Source organism: Bos grunniens, chromosome 1, assembly GCF_055505025.1.
Source record: "Bos grunniens cultivar Pamir isolate PY7600 chromosome 1, Bosgru_T2T1.0, whole genome shotgun sequence".
Taxonomy (NCBI): Eukaryota; Metazoa; Chordata; class Mammalia; order Artiodactyla; family Bovidae; genus Bos; species Bos grunniens.
In genome coordinates this window covers 4242558-4260904 of record NC_141165.1, presented here as the reverse complement: position 1 = coordinate 4260904, position 18347 = coordinate 4242558, and the positions used below count along the sequence as shown (strand labels likewise).

General features: G+C 55.0%; 1 protein-coding gene across 9 annotated transcripts in view; it reads right to left on the bottom strand.

The window, feature by feature from the left end:
- Positions 1-2133: 2133 nt before the first annotated feature.
- Positions 2134-18347, bottom strand: part of RFTN1 (raftlin, lipid raft linker 1) — a 228674-nt gene continuing 212460 nt past the window's right edge. For all 9 annotated transcript variants that reach the window (XM_086390607.1, XM_086390419.1, XM_086390685.1 and 6 more), the window contains 3 exons: positions 13396-13499; positions 12372-12453; positions 2134-3403 (listed from right to left, as the gene is read on the bottom strand). In XM_086390607.1, coding sequence (XP_086246733.1) covers positions 3044-3403; positions 12372-12453; positions 13396-13499 — 546 coding nt within the window. In that variant the 3' untranslated portion in view covers positions 2134-3043. The remainder of the gene's footprint in view (positions 3404-12371; positions 12454-13395; positions 13500-18347) is intronic.

Sequence of the window (18347 nt, the reverse complement as noted above, 5' to 3'; positions counted from 1 at the left end):
AGAATGAACACTGTCAAAACAACCATACTACCTAAGGTAATCTACAGATTCAATGCAATTCCTGTCAAACTACCAATGGCATTTTTCACAGAACTAGAACAAAACATTTTAAAGTTCGTATGGCAGCTTGTACACATATTCTTTCACTCTGTGTAGTCAAAGCAATATTGAGAAAGAAGAGCAGACCTGGGCAAGCCAGGCTCTCTGACTTCAGACTACACTACAAAGCTGCAGTCGTCAAAAGAGTGTGGTCCTGGCACAAAAGCAAGTGTCAGTGGGATGGGACAGAGATAAACCCACGCACCTGCGGTCAGTTAATTGATGTGGAAGGAGGCGAGAGTGTATACACAAGGTAGAAAAGACAAGCTCGTCAATAAGCGGTGCTGGGGAAACTGGGCAGCTATGTTTCAAAGAATGGAATTAGAACGTTCTCTAACACCAGACACAGGAGCAAACTCAAAATGGGTTAAAGACCTAAATGTAAAACTAGATACTACTAAATAAAACTAGGGGAAAATATAGGCTGGACACGCTGATGTAAATCACAGCAAGACCTTTTTGGATCCATCTCCTAGTCAGAGACAGATAAAAATAAAGAAATGGGACCTCATGAAATGAAAAAGCTTTGCACAGCAAAGGAAACCATAAGTAAAACAAAAAGAAAACCTACAGAATGGGAGAAGATACTTGCAAATGATGCTACCAACAAGAGATTAATTTCCAAATATACACACAGCTAAATTAAAAAAAAAAACCAAACAGCCCAGTTTAAAAAAAAAAAAAATAGGTTGAAGACCTAAATAGACAATTCTCCAAAAAAGACATAAAGATGGTCAAGAGGCACAGGAAAAGATGCTCAACATTGCTAATTATTAGAGAAATGCAAATCAAAACTACAACGAGGTATGAGCTCAACCTGTCAGAATGGCCATCATGAAAAAGTCTGCAAGTAATAAATGCCAGAAATGGTGCGGAGAAAACAACCATTCTACACTGTTGGTGGGAATGTAAATTGGTGTAGCCACAATAGAGAACAGTATGGAGGTCCCTTAAAAAACTAAAAAAAAAAGAGCTACCATACAATTCTACAGTTCCATTCCTGGGCATATATCCAGAGAATACCAAATTGAAAATGATACATGTGCCCAAGTGTTCACTGAAGCACTATTTATGAAGCCAAGACAAGCAACCTAAATGTCCACTGACAAATGGATAAGGACGATGTGGTACATATACAATGGAGTATTACTCAGCCATAAAAAGAGGGAAATAATGCCATTCACAGCAACATGGACGGACCTAGAGATCGGCATAGTAAGTGAAGTAGCCAGAGAAAAACAAGTACCATGTGATACTGCTTATGTGTAGAATCTTAAAAAGAAAGGATACAAATGAACTTACGTATCAAACAGTATAAATTAGGAGTTTGGGATTAACATATACACTCCACTGTATATAAAAGAGAGAACCAACACGGATCTGCTGGATAGCACAGGGGGCTCTACTCGGTACTTTCTAATAACCTATAAAAGAAACGAATCTGATTATGTGTGTGTGTGTATAACTGAAAAAAAGACTATCTTCTCTTTGAACAGTCTTCATCCTTTATCGTAAGCTCGGGTTTAGGCTGGGAAGTTTGCTCATAAAAGGAAAATGTGCCATGTGGCTGTGTTAGGATTTTTAATTCTCCCCTATTAAAATATATTTAAAATGTGTTTTATTTTAGCAAATTTGCACACAGATAAAAAGATAAATAAAAATAAATAAAAATTTATCTGCACACAGATAAATTATTTGCACACTGAATAATTTACTTAAAAAGATTGGAGGCATCCTTAGTAATGGATGTGGGGCTTTTTGTTTTAAAAAGGTACTGTCTCCCTCACCCTGGGAGTAGATGGGCACCCAGGGCACCCACGGGGGTGCCCTGACCTACCTGGTGGCCCCTGAATTCCGCTTTCATCTTCTTTGCACAAATGACAGGAAGGCAGAGCGAGCTCAGCTGGCTCCTCCTGTGGGTGCCAGGAGTTAAGGGACTCAGGAAACAGGAACGGGGACTGGGGTCGGGGTGTCCAGGCACCAGGCTACGACTCTTCAGTGTGACGTGAAGAAAGACTCCTACTCACAATGCACTGAACTCGTAGGTGATTTATTGCTTTAAGTAACTAAACAAGAAACAGGAGAGACAGGCTGCTGGTCACGTCGGCTGGCACTCTCTCTCCAGGCTTTGCAGCTGCATCTACTTAAAGCCTCCACAGTATTTTCTGGACAACATAAACACGTCATAACACGCGTGGGAAGCGACTTGGCCAAGGACACACTGATTAAAATAACACACAACAGAGGCTCCCCACCAGTCAGCTGGCCTCGAAATAACAGAAAGAAGGTGTGTTCCCAGGATGTGCTGAATACAAAACCTTAAAGTTTTTTTTTGGCAATAATACTAACAGAATACTTTTGCGGACATTCTGCAGAAGTGGGTACACGCACAGAATTCTCTCTGCGTTTCCAGATCACCAGTATCTATGGGAACACTTGGAGAATGCCAGGAGGTGGAGCACCTCCCCTCCCAATGTCGTGTTCTTTGCCAAAGAAGCAGGGTCCAGGGGTCAGACAGAGAAAAGCAGTGGACAGGGCTCAAGGGCGTGTTACAAGCACCCAGCAGCTGCACCAACAGCAGGGGCTGGACCTCCCCATCTCGGGGCTGGGGGTGGGGGCGATGACCATGTCGGCCTTGACTGGCAGCCAGGCTTGACCCGGAGTTTGGCCTGAGGGGCCCCTGGAGGCCCTGGGTGGCCCAGCCCCTCCCAGGAGCCGCAGGGTCAGGGCTGGACTCCTAGCCCCGAGGTCTAGGAGCGACCAGTCCTCGTGGGTTCTAGCACTGGGGCCCAGGACACGTCTCAAAAGGATGTGCAGAAACCAGCAATGCCGGGGCCCAGCCCTCCTCGGGTGGCTCATTAGCTCACCAGGAGGGGTCGCGCCAAGCCAAAGGCAACGTGCCACACCAGGGCGCACGAGCCCCCAGCCCACGGCCCAGCGAGGCTCAGGGGTGCTCGGCTGCCGCGGGCCCTGGAGCCACCTCCACGCCAGCATCCTCTCCAGGCTCGGGGCCAGTGAGCCTCACGCTGCCCTCCGCCGGGGCCGGGCTGCGGCCCGAGGGGCCGTTCTGCACAGCCTCGCCCTCCACACACGGCTGGCCATCCGGACGCGGCTTCTCCGCGGGGCCCTCCGCCCAGTCCTCCCGCCCGGGCACATGGCCCCCCGCGTCTCCCACTCTGGGAAGCTGGTCTTCTGGGTTCTTCTCGCTTTCTTCGGCTTGTCGCTTGCCCCTGACACAGAATTTCCCTCTGGATTTCCTCGTCGGCCTGTTACGCATCTCGTCTCGGGAGAATCGCCACTGAAACTAGAGATCAGGGGAGATGGGAGATAAATACACGCTGCTTCCGTGACCCCGGATCGTCCCTGGACACGTGTTCTGTGTTCACACCCACGTCTGGCAGCGAGACACACAAGGCCTGCTATTCCCCAACCACAGCCCAAACCTTGCACCCACTGGGAGCTGGCAGTTCCTGCCACGGCGTGGACTCTAGGGGTGAATTTCTGGGGAGAGGGCCCCATACCAAAGGCCTGAGAGGGGAGCTGCTGAAATCCTGTCATCTGGAGAACCAGGAGGGGTGAGCACGCACGGGCCTGCTCTTCCTAAGGGTATCACCCGGGTCAGAACCTGGGCACTCAGGTCCCCCTGAAGGACTGGCAGGCCGTGCCAGCCGCCAGCCGCACCTCGCTCTGCTTGAGAGCCCCCACAAAGCCCTCACTCCCTTCTGGGGCAAGCTACGCCCAATGACCAGGCCACGTGGGTCTGGTCAACAGCCCATCCTCCTGCTCCCCCCAGCACTGGCCAGGCCACTGCAGTCGCCCAGTCGGAGCCCAGCACGTCCCTCAGCCAGGCCCCCTTCCCCACCGGCATTCCCATGGTACTCCCCCTGAAACCTCACCCAAACCCATCCCAGCTGCCGCTTCCCAGGGAGTCCCAGGCTGCGCTCCCCTGTGGGCAGGGGAGTCCAGGAGCGGACAGGACCAAGGGCACAGTCAGTGTCAGAGCTGGAGGAGGACGGGTCACAGGGATGCCGTGGAGGGGGGCCACGCCATGCAGAGTCCACCCCACTCAGCCGCGTTCTTATCTATACAACGGGGGGAGTTCCCCTAACTTAAATCGGGGTGGGTGACTCTGTGCAGTGGGAGAACGACTTCAGGATCTTCAGGCCACGTGTTCTGTGTTGCAGCGTTTCGACTCTGCTACTGTAGTGCAAAAGCAGTCCAGGTGATAATACGTAACAGGTGTCACCGTGTTCCAACACAAAACTTTATCGACAAAAGCAGGCACTGTGCCGGCCCCTTTTGGCCCAAGAGCCGCAGTGAGCCAAGCTCTGCCACAGAAGGTGTGCGCGTCCATACGATGCCGCCACAATCCACATGACAGGCTTACGCTGCGTCCAGCACATGAGAAACCAGGTGTGTTCATGGCGACTGACGCTGGATGTCAGTTCAGAGCGTCAGGGACGCCTCCTGTCCTTGGTTCTGGCATACCCGGGATACAGCAGGGAGCCTGGCGCGGAGAAGATGCTCAGCGCCCTTTTGTGAGACGGCTGAATGGGAGGACGCAGCGCCGGCCAAGCTGGCTGCCCTGCGCGTCAGGGGAAGCCAGTCCTCTCATTTTAAGAGTCAAAACACCCTGGGGCTTAGCGAGGAGGCGTGGGCGCATCCCCACATCAGATCTGGCGGAGCTCCAGAAAGAGAGATTAATCTGGGGAGAAAAGAGGAAAACGTTCGAGTCCTGCTGAGCCTGCTGACAGCAGGAGCCGCTCCGGAGGGAGGTGGTTTGGGAGCCATTGCACTCGGGATACATCCAGGCGCAGGAGCTGGGGCAGACAGGGAGGCGTGAGGGGCGGCGAAGGAAGGCGGAGACGTGGGTCCCTGTGTTCACAAGACAGGCACGCGCTCTGCAAACGGCTCCCCGCGCCCCAGAGCTCCGCCGGTGGCGTGGGGGCGGTGTCCTCTCTGCAGGCTATGCCCGCGGGCACTGCAGCCACAGGGCCCTGGGGACGGGCCAGCCCCGGAGACCCCGCTGGAGACACGGGTTTTCCAGGGAAGGGAACCGGGGGGCCTCGACCCCGGGGGACGGCCTTGGCTGCCCCACCCGCGGACACGCGGCTCCACTTCAAGTTGCACGTCTTTCTTTGCTTCATTTCTTTCCACGTGAGTCGCAGCACACTGGTGTCACCAAATACGGACTTGGAGCTAAGCCCTTCTGCGACCGAAAGAGAAGGCAGCCTTCTATCTGAGTGACTTCCGGTGAGGCTACACGCTGGCAGCTGTACCATCCAGGGAAAACCATTTCCTAAGGCTGTACCACGTCGCAGATATATCTGGGTGCTTTGCCAGGAAGAAGCAAAAACGTGCTGCGTATATTCTTTAAAATCCACCACCTCTGTGGCATTCTCAGCGGGAGAAGTCTACTTCCCCAAATAAGACACCTGCCTGGACGCACTCAGGGCTCTGAGACGGAACACATCCTGGGGTGAGTGCACTGACCCCCTTTTGAACAAGACCAGCAAATCTGGATATTCTATCAACAAAGAGGAAAAGCAGTGAAGTGTGTATGCTGAGGTTGTGTGTGTCAGGCGCGCAGTCGTGGCCAACTCTGCAACTCCACGGACTGTAGCCCGCCAGACTCCTCAGTCCATGGGATTCTCCAGGCAAGAAGACTGGATTGGGTTGCCATTCCCTTTGCCAGGGGATCTTCCCGACCCAGGGATCGAACCCAGGTCTCCTGCATTGCAGACGGACTCTTTACCATCTGAGCCACCAGGGGAGACCTGAGGTTAGGATTTAATATTTATCCTGTCCTCCCCACCTGCCTGCCCTGCAAATCCCAACCAAGTTCCCTGACAATACTGGCTGGGTTTCCCCTAGATACTCCTTTTGGGGGTTTCTCTCGTACAGTGACTGACAGACTGCCCTCAGGTTGGACAGTAGTTTGAGCTTTTCCTACCCAAGCCACGAGCTTTCAACAATGGACCCCCTCTGCAGGTGGAGTGGTCCCCCAGATCCCACCCCGAAGGTGCCCACTTCAGCCGAGACTGCAGCAGGCATCTTGGGGCCCCATGACCACCATGTGGGACCAGGACCTCTGACCTCAGCACGGACTGACCCTGCACGGCTCCTGGGTACCAGCGGCCATCGTTCACTACTGCTGCCTCATGTGCTGCTGCAGCTGCGTTTTACTTCCAGGCCACACAGAGGAGTTGTTTTTAATGGGTGTCTCCAAATAGTCAGAGTCTCTTCATTCTGCATGGTTTTACAAAAAGGCCAGTTAAGCTGGCCTATACAGCGAGCTGAGAGCCAGTCAGCTCTGAGAGATGTTGGAGGAAATTGTATTTTTGTCAAAACAAAACTGGTGAGACTGCTTAGGCTGAAAGGCCTCAAATAAGGCGACACAGCACCACAGGCGGTGCCGTGGCCAAGACCCCGGTTCAGGCCCCGGTTCTGGCATTTGGTAGCTGTCTGTCCTCAGGCAAGGGAGTAATCTCCAGAAGAGCTGCCCTCGCCCCCTGGACTGGTGCACAGCCCCGGGGTGGGGTGAGTCACCCCGGGGACCCACTCAGCCTGCAGCGGATGGTGAGTTGGGGGCCCACTCCCCCGCAGTGGGGTGCGGGGTCCCGCTGGCCCACTCCCAGCGCCCCTGCAGGCGGCTGGTGGATGGTGAGTTGGGGGCCCACTCCCCCGCAGTGGGGTGCGGGGTCCCGCTGGCCCACTCCCAGCGCCCCTGCAGGCGGCTGGTGGATGGTGAGTTGGGGGCCCACTCCCCCGCAGTGGGGTGCGGGGCCCGCTGGCCCACTCCCAGCGTCCCCTGCAGGTGGCTGGTGTGCCTGGCCGTGCCCATCCCCCTGGGACAGAGTCCACCCCGGACCCTGGCTCTTTTCTTCTTCAATTATTCATGCATGCATCTGGCTGTGCTGGGTCTCTGCCGCGGCACGCAGGATCTCTTAGCTGTGGCAGACCCTGGTGAGTCTCAGTGCGAACCCCTTGTCCTCGAAAAGGCTGCTCTTGCTAAATGAACAGCAGACGCGTGGTTCCCCGTACACCAACCGCATCCGGATTCCCGCAGAGGATCACGCTGCACCGCCCTCCTGATACAACACGACCGAGGACACAGCCGGGCTGGGCCTGCGGGGAGCGCTCCGCTCACTCTCTCCAGGCCCTGCCTGGGCTGCTGGGCGGAGGGGGATTTGGGGCTGTCCACGCCGAGCTGGATGCAAACGACTCCGACCCGTGTTTTTCTGTCCTTCGGAAAACTCTGCCAAGCCAAACGCCTTCAAGGACGGCACCATTCTCTCTGTCCTTAGATGGAGGGTGGCGATGTCACCGACTCCCCAAGCTCCTTGGGGTCCCCAGCCCACCACAGCTGTTCTGGGGCCGCAGCCGGGTCACCTGGAGGCTGTGTCTGGAGTCCTCCCCTTTCCCCCTCTCCTTTGCAGGGAGCACTCTCACGAAGCAGGGAAGTAGCTGTGGCTGAAACTCAGGGTCTCTAGAATCTAAAAGCTAAATGTTCTGAGTGTCCCACACTGAGACAAGGTTTCCCTTCCCCTGAATTCGCAAAGCAGTGCTCTCACTAGGAACTGTTGGCATCATTTTATGATGAGCATGTACTGGTTCCGAGAGGTGACGTTAACTCTCCCAAGGTCACACAGCTAGAAAACAGCAGAGCTGAAATTCAAACACAGGTTTCTCTGACTCTACACTAATCTTCCGTCTGCTCCTTCTTGGTGGGTAAAAGGTTTCAGACTCACATTCTGGAAGGAAGCCAGGGAAGACGCCACGCGCCTTTGGAATAGCTCAGCCCGCCCGTGTGTGCCTCAGCTTTCAGACTTCGTGACCTCAGGACAGAATCTGCTAGATGAAGGCTTGATGCATGAAACCAACTGATCAGCTAATGGAAGTACAGATTTAACTGCCGTGAAAGACGCTTCGGTGTGTCTGATTAAAAAAAAACACATCTACATTGAACAGACCCTGACAGGCCTATTTTTAAAAAATCAATAATGATAAAATTTGAATGGAGATACACATGGTGAGCCTGGAAAGGGGCCCTAAACTACTCAGCTGAGACACTGGCTCTCAGACTTGGCAGGCATTCAGGATCACCTGGGGGACGCCTTCAGACACAGGGCCCCCACCCTATCCCGGGGTTTCTGATCAGGGGGCCTGGGGAGGGGACAGAGGCTGGCACTTCACACAAGCTCCCTGGTGATGCCAATTCAGCAGGTTCATGGGTCACAGAGTGAGAACACACAGCTAAGACCAGCACCACCAGTTCACTGTGGGAAACAGCCTCCCCCAACCCCTCCACGTGCCCCATCAGCCCCAGCCCAGCATCCGCAGGAGGGCCTCCTCCTCCAGCCTCACCTGCAGGTCCCCTTACTGCTGTGCTCGGGACAGTCACAGTCTTGAAGGAACAACAGAAGGACGATTGGCCCCTGGACCACGTGGGTCCTGAGACGCAGGTGGCTTGAAGCAGTAAAAACCAGTGCTGCGAGGTGAGTGGTTGCTTCCATCCTTGGATTCAGGGAACCTCGGATATGAGAGGCTCACTCTGAATTACACTCGGATTAACCTCTGTCCAAGGGTGGGTGGTATGTATTTCAGACCCCGAGGCGGGAGAGCTTGCCGCGGGGCGGCTCTGAGCAGAGGTCAGCAGCATTCACCCAGAGGCAGGCCGCCAGGCTGGAGGACGCAGCGTGTCTGAGCGGTTCCAGGGCGAGTCTCTCAACACAAGAGAGCAGCCGCTGCATGCGCAGCGGGGTGGATGGGCCTTCCCAGGCCAGGGCACGAGTGGGGTGAGGGTGTGCGGCCAGCATGGAAACCGAGAAAACCCCGACTAGCTGTCTGTGCCAAAAATAAGTGCAGAAAGGGGAAAGTCCTCTTTACAGCAGTGTGCACATGTCCAGAGTTCCAAGTCAGCAGGGCTCGTGGATTGAATTCACACGTTTTAAAACCTGACAGTATCTGCCTCCACTTCGGTAGCTTAGCTGAAGACAGATGTCTCCCGGGTTGCAGAAAGCACCTCTTACTTTCAAAGGAAGTTAATATTTGTTCTGAAACCCACTATCACAGATGAACAAAGAGGTTTCTTTCAAATACTGAAAGTCCTGTTTGGAGAATTTCATCCCCTTGGCTGATTAAAAGAGGACTAAATATGCTGCATCCCTGACGTCTGAATTTTGCACTCTTTCCTTAAATGTCAGTGAGACACACACCACGCACGTCCTGGGCCCAGCAGTTTGATTGTTCATTCGCTGGTTCAACAAGTGTTTGCTGAGTACTAACTCAAAGCCTGCTTATTTAACTTATCTGCAGAGCACATCATGAGAAACGCTGGGCTGGAAGAAGCACAAGCTGGAATCAAGATTGCCAGGAGAAATACCAATAACCTCAGATATGCAGATGATACCACCCTTATGGCAGATAGTGAAGAGGAACTAAAAAGCCTCTTGATGAAAGTGAAAGTGGAGAGTGAAAAAGTTGGCTTAAAGCTCAACATTCAGAAAACGAAGATCATGGCATCTGGTCCCATCACTTCATGGCAGTTAGATGGGGAAACAGTGGAAACAGTGTCAGACTATTTCTGGGGGGCTCCAAAATCACTGCAGATGGTGACTGCAGCCATGAAATTAAAAGACACTTACTCCTTGGAAGGAAAGTTATGACCAACCTAGATAGCATACTGAAAAGCAGAGATATTATTTTGCCAACAAAGGTCCATCTAGTCAAAGCTATGGTTTTTCCAGTGGTCATGTATGGATGTGAGAGTTGGACTATGAAGAAAGCTGAGCACCGAAGAATTGATGCTTTTGAACTGTGGTGTTGGAGAAGACTCTTGAGACTCCCTTGGACTACAAGGAGATCCAACCAGTCCATCCTAAAGGAGATCAGTCCTGGGTGTTCATTGGAAGGACTGATGCTGAAGCTGAAACTCCAGTACTTTGGCCACCTGATGCGAAGAGTTGACTCATTGGAAAAGACTCTGATGCTGGGAGGGATTGGGGACAGGAGGAGAAGGGGACGACAGGATGAGATGGCTGGATGGCATCACCGACTCGATGGACATGAGTTTGGGTGAACTCCGGGAGTTGGTGATGGACAGGGAGGCCTGGCATGCTGCGATTCATAGGGTTGCAAAGAGTCGGACACGACTGAGCGACTGAACTGAACTGAACTGAAAGCCAGGGGCCGGGCATACAGCAGTGCGGACAGAAAGGGTGTGATCTCAGAGAATTCCTGTCCAATTCTACTGGGGAGGATAAGCTACTGATCACAAATACTCAGGAACAGAGAGGAGAGGAACATGGTTCTTCACGGTAAATCGCAGAAGAGCCTGGCTTGGTCTAAAGGGAGAGAACGCTGTCCTGAGAAAATACAAAGGAAGAAAGTATCCCAGATGCAGGAAACGCCCAAGCAAAGGCCCTGTGGCAGCGAGGAATCCAAGAGAGCATGCAGGCCAGGGCGGCTGAGATGCATCAGATGGGCCGGAGGGCAGGGGGTGGGGGGAGACCCCACAGGGCCATGTGGACCCCAGTAAAGGCTCCCACCTTTATCTTGAAAAAACACAAAGCTTTAGAAGCACACGACTCCATTTGCTCTTTGTAGAAGGTCACTTTGGTTCTGAGTGGAGAACACCCTGGAAAGGGAGGCCTGTCATCGGGAGATGAGGGTAGTCCAGACAGGTGATAATGGGAGAGGGGGTTCCAGAGGCTCAAGGACCTAAAGCTAGACATGCCTTCAGGACAGACTGGCGGTGGGGGGAGGAGACGGAGGCCCCAGGTGAGCTCCAGGGCGCGGCAGCTTGGGCCTGCGAAGGGCCGACCCTCCTGGTGCGTAAGATTGCGGGGTCACCAGCAGCCACAAGGAAGGAGAGGCTGAGGCTGGCCGCTCCAAGGGGAGACTCGGCGACTCAGGGGTAGGGAGGGGGCCGTCTAGGTCTGGGGGTGCAGGAGATTCTCTACGGAAGAGGAAGTGGGGAGACACAGGGCTCCAGATGAGGCAGCGGGTGGGAAACCAGGCGGGCGTGGTGGGGCAGAGAGAACAAGGCGCTTCCCGGGCTGGAGGGCGCGGCCGGGGTCAGCGCCGCGGGCCTCGAGTTGAGGGCGCCCGGGGTCTCCAGGGAGCCGTACAGGGAACCGCCGGCTTAGGAGCGGGGCCGGGGACCGGGGCCGGTACAGGCCACCCTCCGGGCGCCGCCCCACGTCACAGCGAGGGCAGTGCCCACTGCCAGCCGTGCCCGGGAGGCGCAGGGCTGAGCGAGCGCCCTGGAGGGCGCGGGCTGCCCGGGGGCGCTCCTCCCGACCTGGCAGAGCCGGCCGCCGCCCTCCGGACTCTGGACCTTCCTGCTGGACGTTCGTACAGCGGCCCTGTGCCCCGTCCTGAACCCCGCCGCCCAGGTTTCCACCGGCCCTTCCCTCGGCGACGGCACAGCGCGCACCAGAACCCCGGCCGGCCCGTCGGGGTCCCTCCTACCAGCGCGCACCCCCCGCCCCCGACGTGTTGGCTGTGGAGGGGCGGCGGTTCACGGCCAACCTGTTCACGGCCCCCATCCCCAGCACGCGAGGAGGCCTGGGGGGCGGTGCCAGGGGAAGGGTGGGGGTGTCTAGCGGGCTCTGCCCCACGGCCTGGCCGTGCCCGTCACAGGGACAGCGAGCTGGAGCCAAGGCACGGCCGCCCGGCCCTGAGGGTCGCCTGGGAGGAGCACCCTCGGGAGCAAAGCCTGGGGTGTGCGGCCACTGCGGAGGCCCTGGGCTCCGCCTCAGGGAAGCACGGGGTACACCCCCAGTCTCAGGGCGACTGCGCTCCCAGGAGGGTTCGGGTGACGTCCCAGGAGGGTGGGGCAGGGCCTGGCCCTAGGACTCGCTCTGCAGGGGCGCCGCCCTGCGTCCACACCAGCCGCGGCTGCTCAGCCCTGCGGGGCGGGCCCTTCGGGGAAGGCGTTCTGGCAGGTTCTCTCTGCCAGGATCTCCAAACCTCCCACGGCTCCAGGGATGGGGCTCTGGCTGGAGCTCCGGCCAGCTCGCATGGAGATGAAGATGCAGAGGAACGGGGCGTGGGGTCCCTGCCCAGGATGCAGCCGCCTCCCAGCACCCCCCACTTCAGCCTCGGGAACGCAAACCCTGCCTGCCCAAGCACCCTCGCAGGAGGGGGCTGGCCACACGGCCCCCAGCGCCCCCACCTGCAGGTGACGTGGCTCATTTTGCTGAGGCGGCTCAGGGGTCCCCGGGGCTCCGCGGAGCCAGGCCCAGGAGGGCGGCAAGGTCGCTCACCTTCGATTCCTTCTTCTTGACCTTCTGAGGTAGACACGGCCTCTGGAGAAAGACGACCTGCTTGGTGGACACGGTCCCCTCCCTGCAACACACACGGGAGTGGAGGATGAGTCCTCTTACACCCGGGGGCGGGGGGCCCGGACCTCACATGGAGGCCGCCACCTCCAACTTCAGCCAGGCCAGCCACCCAGGGAAGGAAGGGGGCTGCCCAAGATGGAGAGGTCAGAGGTCATGAAGCCCCCCACAGCACGCACCTTTGCCTCTGGGGGGCTGTCTCACGGGCCCAACAGAAGTGGGCACCCCTGAAAGGCAGCTTCACGTCTGAAAACCCCCTTCCCCTGGTGTGGAATGACAGCTGGCATCTTGGCCAAATGACAGCAAAGTGCCTCAGTGAACACCGGCCGGGGGTGGGGCTCTTCCAAGTCTGTCTTTGGGGATGAGGCTTGGGGTGGGAGCTGGTTGGCCCGGGATGGGTGGCCAGTGAGGACCTGGGCCCAGGCTGAGGCTCCTGCTGGCTGTGTGTCCGGGTTTGTGACGAAGCCTCCCTGAGCCTCAGTTTCTTCATCTATAAAATGGGCACGATATCTATGCTTACCACCCCACAGGTAATTAGGAGGACTAGTTTGACAGCAAGCCCAGAAGACAGACAGAAGCCTTTCAGGGTTGGTAAGACTGGGATAAATCCCCAAAACAACAAAAAAAATTCTGCCTCCCGGGATGCTCTGAGGACTAGATGAGACTATACACGACGTGGCCGCTTGGCCTGGGGCACACTCTAGGTGCTGAGTTTCTTTCGCAAATGAGAGACCTGGGCCCCCTCCGCCCGGTGACAGGCTGGGCGGCAAGTCACTGGCTGAGCTGCCCGCATGGGGAGGGGGTCCTCGGGGCAGGGGTGGTTTTCTGAGGTCCTGGGCCTGCCGTTCCTCAGGTGGAGAGCTGATGCCAACAGGATTCCACAAGTCACGCACACGAACAGCTGGTCAGGACGGTGCAAGCTTCGGTAAGGTAAGCTGGTTATTGGTACCTGGTTGTCCTGACGACAGGAGTCGGCAGCACACAGGTGAGCTGCCAGCCGTAGGCAGCCAGCGAGTTCAGCAGGGGCACGTAGTCTGTTTGCACCTCCACACCCTGGGGAGAAAGGTCAGGTCAGGCCTGGGGCCGCCTCGTCTCAGGGATGGGGAGGCACCACCCGGCCACCAACCCAACAAAGCGGAAGGGGGGGCATGCTTCGGCTCGAAGATGCTGCAAGAGCCTGGGGTCCAACTGCCATTGTGGGGTCTACCCCCTGCCCAGGTCTGTGCCATCGTGGGGTCTCCCTCCCCGCTGCCCGGGTCTGTGCTGTCGTGGGGTCTCCCTCTCCCTTGCCCCGGGTCTGTGCCATCGTGGGGTCTCCCCCTCGCCACAGGTCTGTGCTGTCGTGGGGTCTCCCCCTCCCCCCAGGGTCTGTGCCGTCGTGGGTCACCCTCCCCCTTGCCCCAGGTCTGCGCCGTCGTGGGGTCTCCCCCTCGCCCCGGGTCTGTGCCATCGTGGGGTCTCCCCCTCCCCCCGGCCTGGGTCTGTACCATCGTGGGGTCTCCCTCCCCCCCGCCCTGGTCTGTACCATTGGCAAGGGGTTTGAGCGTTTGTTTTGTTTCACTCTCCTCTGGACAAATCGCCTCCATGAGCATCACTCAAGAAGAAGCACAGTCACTTCACCTCCAGGACAGACCCAGGGCCCATGACCACACGCTGCTCGGGGTTTCAGAGCCTCTTGTGGGAGTTAAACTATATCTGAGCGAAAATCAAGTCATTGCATTCAACCAGAGCGGCCACACACACACACACACAGAGAAATACACCACACTGCACACACACCACACACACAATGCACAAACCACACCACACACACACACACCACACACACCACAACACACACCAGACACAAAACACACAGAACACACACTACACACACACACGACACTACACACACACACGACACCACACACACCACACACAGCACAACACACACAACACACACCAGACACACACACCATACACACCACACACACAACACACATAACACACAACACACAACACACACACAGCACATACACAGACACACAACACACACTACACACACACACACGACACCACACACACCACACACAACACACACACACAGCAGAGACACACATAGAGAAATACACCACACCGCACACACACCACACACACAGACGCACATAGAAAAATACACCACACCACACACACACACACACACCACACACACAATGCACACACCACAGAACGCACACACCACACACACAACACAACAACACACATACAACACACACTACACACACATGACACCACACATACCACACACATAACACACCACACACACACAGCACAACACACACTACAGACCAGACACACAACACACAGAACACACACTACACACAGAAATACACCGCACCGCACACACACCACACACACAATGCACACCACACACACACACATAACACACACAATGCACACACCACACACACACACCACACCACACACATACAACCACATACCATGCACACACCACACAATGCATACACCACACACCACACCACACACACATCACACATACCACACACACCACACAGAACACACTACACACACCATACACACACACACACCACACACCACACACACAAAACACACAGAACACACACACACCACACCACACACTGCACAACACACACTGCACAACACATACAATGCACACACCACACAATACACACCAGACACACAACACACAGAACACACACTAGAAACACACACGACAGCACACACATCACACACACACCACATACACACCACACACACACACCACACACATAACACACACACCACACAACACACACACAGAGGGGGTAGACAGGGAGAGGACCCCACTGTGAGGCCCCTGCCTGGGCCCCCCACCCCCGACCCCTTCCCTGCTTTCTCGAGAGGCAGGTGGACTTCCGACGGCAGCCTCACTGGGCCCTGCCCCTGACAGGCATCCAGAGTCCTTGCATGCGGGACAACCACAGGACCCACTCAGGAGGACTGCAGGCCCGCCGAGGGGTGGATGGGAGGGACGGCTCAGCCCTGCCACTGGGATCCCGTCCTGCAGACACCAGGGGGTGCGCACGCGCGCACACACACACACACACACACACACACACGCCCTGAACACAAGACAGCCCGCTTGAAAGCCAGGAGGCTGGGGAGCACGGTGGGCAGAGAAGGGAGGCCTTCCCAGGGGGACCCCAGCTCGAGCTGCACAGCGAGCGGGCGGGTGCCGGGCAGAGGGCTGGCCCGTGGCGAGGGGGCCTCTGGGGACAGAATTGGGGGCCAAAGACAGAAGAGGGGCAGGCCTGCTTCCCCGGGACTTCTAGAGCTGCCATCGTGGGCACCTGTCCAGGCGTGGCCACTGCGCAGCCACGTCCCCCGGGAGCCTCCACTGCACACAGGAAGTCGTGGCCTGTGGCAGCGGCTCTCCAAGTGCGGTTCCGTGAGCAGCCTCACCCTAGAACTTGTTGCAAACAGAGTCTCAGGACCTACCCAGACCTGCACAATCAGAAACTCCTTTTACAAATGGTGGGCCCAGGGGGCTGTTTTTTTTTTTTTTTTGTCCTTTTCTTAACTGAAGTGCTGCACGGGACCAGGACATGCCTGGCAGTCTAGTGGTTCAGACCCCGCATGTATCCCTGGTCAGGGAGCTAAAGCCTCACATGCCGCCTGCTGGTGTAGCCAAAGAAGATCACTGAATTGCTGTCGATTTTAATAATTGCAATATTACACTCTTCTCAGGTTCACACCATCAGTGATCGAGCAGCTTTATAGATTATACTCCACACAAGCCATGCCCGCCACATGCGTGCTCAGTCGTGTCTGACTCTGCCACCCCACTGACTGCAGCCTGCCAGGCTCCTCTGTCCAACGGATTTCCCAGCAAGAATACTGGACTGGGGTGCCATTTCCTTCTCCAGGGGAGCTTCCCAACCCAGGGATCAAACCTGTGTCTCTTGCACTGGCAGGCAGGTTCCTTACTGCTGAGTCACCAGGGAGACTCCATATAACGTGATCATAAAGCACATATTCATTCCCTGTGCTATACATTTCCGTGTCTTATTTTATACGTGATAGGTTGTACCTCTTAATCCCCTTCATTCTCTCCACTGGCAAACGCTAGTTTGTCCTCTACGTCTGTGAGGCTGTTTCTGTTTTGCTATATTCATTCATTTTATTTTTCAGACTTGACATGTAAGTGGAAACATAAAGTATCTCTCTTCCTCTGACTTACTTCACTGATAAGCATAATACCTCCTGGATCCATCTGTGTTGCTGCAAATGCTATCATTTCGTTTTCTATGGTTGAGTCAGAGTCCATTGTGTGTGTACATGTACACAGTGTGCATCACGTGTGCACATGTGTGTGTGTGCACACACAAATACACCACTCTTTTTAATCCATATGTCTACTGACTCGGGTGTCTGCTGTATTTTAGCAACTGTGACTCATGCTGCTATGGACACTGAGGTACACCTATCTTTTCTAATTAGTGTTTTCCTATCCTTTGGAAACACACCCAGGAGTGGATCATAAGGCAGCTCTATTTTTTTTTTTAAAGAACACTTCTAATAGTTGAGGTGCAACTTAAGTCTGCAGAAAACTGCCTAGGGAATCGATTAGGTTTCTTCTGATGACAGAAAAGAGTGCAGTTTTGTGGCCACAATCTCTCTGCTGTTACCTCGAATAAAGAGATGGGAATACCAGACCACCTGACCTGCCTCTTGAGAAATCTGTATGCAGGTCAGGAAGCAACAGTTGGAACTGGACATGGAACAACAGACTGATTCCAAATAGGAAAAGTACATTAAGGCTGTATATTGTCACCCTGCTTACTTTACTTATACGCAGAGTACATCAGGAGAAACACTGGACTGGAAGAAACACAAGCTGGAATCAAGATTGCTGGGAGAAATATCAATAACCTCAGATATGCAGATGACACCACCCTTATGACAGAAAGTGAAGAGGAACTCAAAAGCCTCTTGATGAAAGTGAAAGTGGAGAGTGAAAAAGTTGGCTTAAAGCTCAACATTCAGAAAACTAAGATCATGGCATCCGGTCCCATCACTTCATGGGCAACAGATGGGGAAACAGTGGAAACAGTGTAAGACTTTATTTTTTTGGGCTCCAAAATCACTGCAGATGGTGATTGCAGCCATGAAATTAAAAGACGCTTACTCCTTGGAAGGAAAGTTATGTCCAACCTAGATAGCATATTCAAAAGCAGAGACATTACTTTGCCAACAAAGGTCCATCTAGTCAAGGCTATGGTTTTTCCTGTGGTCATGTGTGGATGTGAGAGTTGGACTGTGAAGAAAGCTGAGTGCCAAAGAATTGATGCTTTTGAACTGTGGTGTTGGAGAAGACTCTTGAGAGTCCCTTGGACTGCAAGGAGATCCAACCAGTCCATTCTGAAGGAGATCAGCCCTGGGATTTCTTTGGAAGGAATGATGCTGAAGCTGAAACCAATACTTTGGCCACCTCATGCAAAGAGTTGACTCATTGGAAAAGACTCTGATGCTGGGAGGGATTGGGGGCAGGAGGAGAAGGGGATGACAGAGTTTGAGATGGCTGGATGGCATCACTGACTCGATGGACCTGAGTCTGAGTGAACTCCGGGAGTTGGTGATGGACAGGGAGGCCTGGCGTGCTGCGATTCATGGAGTCGCAAAGAGTCGGACACGAGTGAGCAACTAAACGGAACTGAAGCCCTCCCCTCATTCTCCACGAGGGGCGGAGAGGTCAGGGGGCTCTGAAAGGCTCAGCCCTGCACTGACACAGTTCGGAGGCAGCTGGACTGGGCGGAAGGGAGGGAGGCAGGTACAAAAACCAATGGCGGAGGGGGACGGGAGGGCCCCATTCTGGCCCCGACCCTGGAGACCCCATGCAGG